The sequence below is a fragment of the Ruditapes philippinarum genome, unplaced genomic scaffold (genome assembly GCF_026571515.1).
Source record: "Ruditapes philippinarum isolate M1 unplaced genomic scaffold, ASM2657151v2 ctg3181_1_1_1_1, whole genome shotgun sequence".
Classification (NCBI taxonomy): domain Eukaryota; kingdom Metazoa; phylum Mollusca; class Bivalvia; order Venerida; family Veneridae; genus Ruditapes; species Ruditapes philippinarum.
The window spans coordinates 98,446-105,101 of NW_026855713.1; the positions used below are offsets into that span (position 1 = coordinate 98,446).

A 6,656-nucleotide genomic window follows, 5' to 3' on the forward strand; every position below is an offset into this window, starting at 1 on the left:
GTTTATGAACGGTACTGTAAAGTGCAAACTTTCGCCCACAGCCCCTAGCACCAGCTTAAGCAGAGTCAACAATTAACATGAACTAGTACAAATTGGAATTGTAAAACATCCGCAGATGTGTTCATAATGCGGTTATCACGGAACCTTCAATGTAACACTTAAGTGCCATTCCATGAAAAGCTGCATATGGTCCCAAGTAATTACGCCAGTAATTAGTTCTTACATTTGCATCTGAAAGGTATACCATGTGTTTTTTTTTTTTAATTTTCGTAGCTTTGTATAGTATTTGTTGAAATTTGTATCACCCGCTTGGAAAAAACAAATCCACAATGTGTGGAAAATGCTTCACCAATAATGAAACACTTCAGCTAGTAAATCGGTAAATGTGCCAATGACGATCTATTAACTATGTATGTACAATATGACATTTTCTAAACTAAACTGAACTATTTTGATCTTTATTTACAAAACCAAAGGCATGTATTTTGTTTATAAAGTTATATCTATACAAGTAAGCTTTACTGAATATTCAAAAGTTCATTATCAAAGGGTACTGCATCAGAAGGAAAAGCTAAGCTTTTACTCATCAAACTGCTGCTAACGAGGTGTATACTTTGCAAGCAATGTGCAAGTATGAAACTTTGCTGCATTATTTCTTCCCCTTTGTGTAAGAGAAAGCATGTAGCATTGTAATGCTTTCTGAGGCTTGTTTTCCTGTTCCATACATTGCCCGAGCAGATTTAGAGCTGTCTCCCTATGACCATAGTTTGTGCCTGTAACGATAGTCCTTATAAGATTATTTAGTGCCCGTTGTTGATCCTGGTGTCTTTGAAGACGATTATATGTCTTGTACTGTAAAAAGTAGAGAAAAGGGAGAGAATCAACTATCGCATATTGCATCCATATACTTTCTCCGGGGCTCTGATATATCAAGTCATCTTGTGTCGATCTCATCAGTTCATACTGCAGCTCTCGAGGAACACAATGTAGCTCATCCATTGAGAATCGAATACAACACGATGTGATTTTATTGGTGCTATTTTCACTTCTTTGTTCACTGCATATTCTCTTAAATTCTGCAGGTATGTGTAAGAAATCAAATGGGTGATTCCAACAGCTACATAAAGGTACAACAATATCAGTGTTATACCGTTCTTCAGTCTGTCTAAGAATGATTTCCGCATTATTTATTTCACCTTTACAATAGAGCACTGACGCTAACTTTAATCTACCAAACGCTACATCTAAGTTCCAACCTAAAAAGAGACATCGCAATGTTACAAGCGGAAGTGGCCTATTCTGTCCGATGCTTGCTGAGGCCATGATGGACCCAAGTTTGAGAAAAAGAAACGATAAAAAATGGTAACACGCAACTTGCTCAAATCTGTTTCCAATCACACAGAAATGTCTCAACATAAAGATGGCGTGAAGTATGTTTTCGAAGTTTTCACTTTCCAACGCCAACATATTGTTGTTTATACAATTTGCCAAGTTGATGCAAAGGATACCCGAACAATTTTCTTTGATGCAAATAGGAGTTTCAAAAATATAAACTAATTGATGAACTCTATTCAGTTTAACATACAGTCTTTGGCCTATATCATCAATGTCAAGTCGAAGTAAATATCTACCATCACTCTGTATTAAGTCAATTAACTTCCTTGAAAGGTCACGTTTCTTTTCAATTGTAAATTGTCCATCCATTAAGTTGTTTTCACAAATGATGAAATTCGGACAAAATTTATTTTGGACTGAACGATATAATTCTAATAGGCAGTAAGTTAAACATGTTGATAAATTACTCTTTTTCCATATGTGATTTTCTGAATTTTCTATACAACGTAATAAAACAGTTTTACACATAAAACTACTCAAACCATTTCCTTCATTAAGAAATGTTTTTAAAATAATTTTCATTAATACATAGCACCGCAATTGTGTTAAATTTAAATTGAACATGAAACATCTTTCTGCTAAAGACGTAGATATTCTCCATTCTAGTTCCGGGAAAGTACTTATCTTGCTGCAAACACCAACAACAAAACACCCGTTGCTAGCAGCATATCTTATCATGTCATTTGATGGCCATCTCATAAAACACCTCTCTTCTAATAAATGAGAAGCTAATTGCGGCCATGATGTACAAGGAAGGGCATAAACTAGATCCATGTCGCTGTAACCCTGCTCACCGGCTACAGCGTCTGATGGCCCGTGTCGTTCAGCATTGTAGCGAATACCACTCATAAAGGAATTTCTTAATAGTATCCTCCCGTAATTATCACGCATGTAAACTTCATCATTAGGAATATTTATCTCCGGAAGAGGCACATCACTTCTAAGCAGTTGTAAGAAACAATATCCTGGTGAAACATTATCATCCTGTATCATAAGCAAATTCTGCTCATTTTGTTTCCATTCTGACCATTCTTGTATCACATTTATACCATGATTTATACACAAAATGTCGACATCTGAATTAAGTCCAATAGTTGTTGTCCCTTCAGATTGGCTTCCAAGGTGATAAAAAGTTCTATTTCCACCGCGTGATCTATACGTTACAGACATGGTAGTCTCCCTTATCAGGTTAACTCTTCTTCTTTTCATAACCATTTCCTCATTAATTCCAACATCCTCTAAAACCTCTGATAACTTTAATGACAATGTGTTACTGTAGTCAGGAGATTGAAACATCCTACAAATTATAACAAATGAAAGTTAAATCTGTTAAATTTTATATATAAATATACCTATCTTTGTACCAGTTGCTGCGGTAAACAATGGAGAAAATGCGAGTATACATTAAACATAAAATCAGGTAAAAAGGTATAATAGTATGGCTTTCTAATGGCACTGTTAACCTTAAGGTTATCCAATGTCTAATCTAAAAGCCATTAAGGCTTATATCTGCTAAGAATGTTGTTCTTTTCTTATGTTATAACTACTTTTTATATTTACAGAACTAAATTCATCAATGAGAACTATTCGTATTTCTCAGTAGAGAAACAATAGAAATATACAGTTATTTAGAGTTACATACATTTCCTAAAACAATCTTACTAAACGTAAGAATGCTAAATTGTGATGACTGTATTTCATATTATACTTAAATATCATTGCCTAGCAGTGTCACAATTTATAAACTTGATTTAGAATATCTGCAAAGAATACATCAAAACTGATAAGGAATAATGAAATCATAAACGTCACTTTATAGATATAAATATATACATGTATATATTGAAATAAAACAATTCTTTTATACTTAATGATAAAATATGCACTTACTTTTTTACATGTATTACAATCTGCTTTTTAGAACAGTATTATTGCATCAGACTCGTTATTAGAATAAAACGTAAATCATTTTTGGTTTTCCAACTTCCTCTTTTGGTTTTGAAATTTCAGTACATTACAACAGCTTGATATTTATTGATGTTGTATTTTATTTATCAAATATTAGACTCAATCTTCTTTATCTTAATTTAAATTTATGGTTAAAATATATTTTTATACGATCTAGACATATACCCTTTTTTAAAAGTGAACATTCACTTTTCCCATTTAGTACTTCTTCTTTCGGTTTTACTAGGACACCTATTGAAGGTAGTTTACTCTAGTTTGATAAATATAAAAATAGCATTGAAAAAACCTTTAACGGTTACGTCCCTCTTCAACGAAATGAACGGATCAAAAGATATCTGTTCTTTGTTTTATGTTTTTGTCTTCTTTGATCTTTCAGATAACCGATATTTAAACATGCGTGTGCTTTTTTATCAACGACGAGACAAAGTTGACGAGTATTCCAAAATGCAACTGCTTTAAACATGTTTCACAAATAACTTAAACAATGTTTCTAGTTCTAGCACTGAAATAAAAAACACCGCCTGTTCATTCTATTTTAGGTCAATTGCTCACAAACCGTGTCACTAACAAAACTTTGTGTTCTTTTGTGAAAACCAAGTCAGTCAATGACCATGTTTAATCCAGTTAGGCAATTGAACAGCCATTCAACCCATTTGCATAATTCTGCAAACACTGGAAAGGTTCATTTTCAGATGTTGTGTATGCTACCAGTAAGAAAATTGTCCGTAAAATGATCCGTGTAGCAATGTGTGTTGTATGTTCTTTATGATATGTTTACTGTATCACTTATTTTAGTTATTTATAATTTTCTAATCACATAATTACCATGTATTAAGTATTATCTGCGTACCAGTGAATCGTATTATAATGACATTTTGTTATTTACATAGTGAAAATAATGTTGTCATTTACAACACGCCTACAAAAAATGTATGGTTTATGATACGCGTTTTGCTTCAATTTGATATAGCTGTTTATTTAAATTAAAAAATTTATTTTCGCCACCCATTTGTAAGATTAAAATAATGAATAGAATGATAAATGTCAATTAAGTGTTTTTGTTTAATTTGTTAACAAAATTGTTCATTATACAAAGTTTTAACGGTGTTGAACTTAATATATATTCCCGACTTCAGATACTTATTCATGTGGTTAAATACCTGGCTGTCCGGTTTGGAACATTAAACATTTAGTATATTTGATTTCACTGACAATTGGTCCAATGGATATCATAAACCTCATTATCATAGTACATTAAAATAAATCAGATTTGTTCATCTTTACTCCGTTTAAGCAAAGAGAATTTATCAATAAATACCGTTTGACTTGTTTTGCTTTAAGTTTCCGCCTAGAACGATAATAATGCCTATATTCTTTACACTTACATAGCCTATTGCTTCTAATCCACTTATCTTTCTGGCGTGGGTTTGATCCCCGGGAGATGCTTTGGTAGTTTAGCACGGAGGAAGGTAGTCTAGCTAGTACTAGTGTAACTCTCCAGGAACGATGGTTAGGAAACTACCCGCCTATATGACTGAAATACTGTTGGGAAAAGGCGTAAAATGAAACAAACAAACAAAACAAAAATCATAGCCTTTGTCAATAAGAATGCATTTGAAACCATATGACTTTATTTTTCAAATTTCCAAAAGAGATCATCACATGCAACATTCGCCCTTAATCACGTAGTAAAAATATGGTGTCAAATACGGCAAAATCAGATATTAATTGCACATAACATATAGACATTTAGATCATTATTTTATTTATTTTTTACTTTTTTATAAAAAACAGAATCGTAGTATATTTTCCTCAAGTTTGATTCTTTTGAAATATTTTGGCTTATCCAGAGGCATGCAGCTTAAATGTGTTTATCAAAATGAGTTCTTCAAACAAAACGCAAATGTAATTTAAAGAATGATTCATTTACATGTGTTTGGTTTCACAAAATAATACGTTTGAAATCATTTAATGAATTTTAAGCCAATTTAGGGCTCTTGAAAATTACTTTTACATACTCATTCCATGATGAGCAAAATATGTTTAATCATTACACAAGACTACTTATAATTTCAAAATATTCCCAAGCATCTCTAAGGATTTAATAATTGTCCTTGGAGTTATCCCAATACTAAAAATGTCAAATAGGAAACAAAACTAAGAAATATTCATTGAAGTTTTTTGTTGTTTTTGTTTAGTTTTTTTTTCAAGAAATTAAGATGTAATAACGGAAGTGCAAGAAAGACATTTCTGAGATATAAATATTATTTTTAAAGCAGCTTTTCTTATGAAAACGTGTATTCTTCTTAGGGCCTCCGTGGTCGAGTGGCTAATACCGTTAGCTTCAAACCACTTGCCCCTCACCGCTATGTGTTCGAATGTTCACTGTGGCTTTGGATTATCTATGATAGGAAGCTATCCAGCTAGCTTGCCAAGCGTAGGTGGTTCTACACAGGTGCCCGTTCGTGCTTGAAATAATGTATGTAAGGGAAACTGATGTTTTCTACCAACAGTTAAGCTGTAAAGTCGCCAAATGACTTATACTCAGTTAGTGCGACGTAATACCCAACAAAAATGTTTTCTTGTGCTAATTTATGCTGGTACCAAATGTACAAAACAATTGAAAATAATATATATGTCACATGTCAAAATTTGATTGAAAGTTGTCAAACCTGTTTCCAAACGCTTTAATGAGGAGAATGTTTTCATATTTGATAGATTAGTAAGAATGCTATAATGGAAGATGTATTATAAAAAATAATTTCAAGTATAAAATTTTGGTACGCATCTTTCGCTCTCAAAAAAACGATTTTGTCTAGCGGACGCCTAGTGAACATATTAGCAACATTTTTATCATACGAACATTCTTAAGGACACAGCAAAATGTAAATGAAAGGTAAATGTTTTACTTGAATATATGATTTCTTGACTTAATTTTCTTAAAATATAAATTCAATTTCTAATTGAGTACACTAGCAGTATATTTTATATATAGATATATTAATCTATTACATGTATAAATATACAATAATTAGGTAACATGTGCAAAATTTATTAGATAATATGTGATTAAATCCACTTGAGCAAACTTACAAGATTATAATAAGAAAGAAACAAGAACAAAGTAACTGTGTAGCAGTATTCACACCGCGGCATTATAAGTAGCAAAAATGAGAATTTTTCTGCTCTTTTGAATTCCGCAAAATGTCCTTGGTATTCAGGGTAGCAAAACAATTTATAGTTTCATTGTGGATTTTGGTATATAATGTTCTTATTATATACAGGGTTGTGAA

The 6,656-nt window shown here is 32.1% G+C and overlaps 1 protein-coding gene across 1 annotated transcript; it reads right to left on the reverse strand.

Annotated features, from left to right (window-relative positions):
* Positions 1–444: 444 nt before the first annotated feature.
* LOC132744173 (uncharacterized) lies at positions 445–3,476 on the reverse strand. The gene is made up of 2 exons (XM_060732793.1): positions 3,286–3,476; positions 445–2,692 (listed from the first exon to the last, which is right to left on the reverse strand). The coding sequence occupies exon 2, from the start codon at positions 2,689–2,691 to the stop codon at positions 598–600; it is 2,094 nt and encodes a 697-aa protein (XP_060588776.1). The 5' UTR covers position 2,692; positions 3,286–3,476; the 3' UTR covers positions 445–597.
* Positions 3,477–6,656: the final 3,180 nt, after the last annotated feature.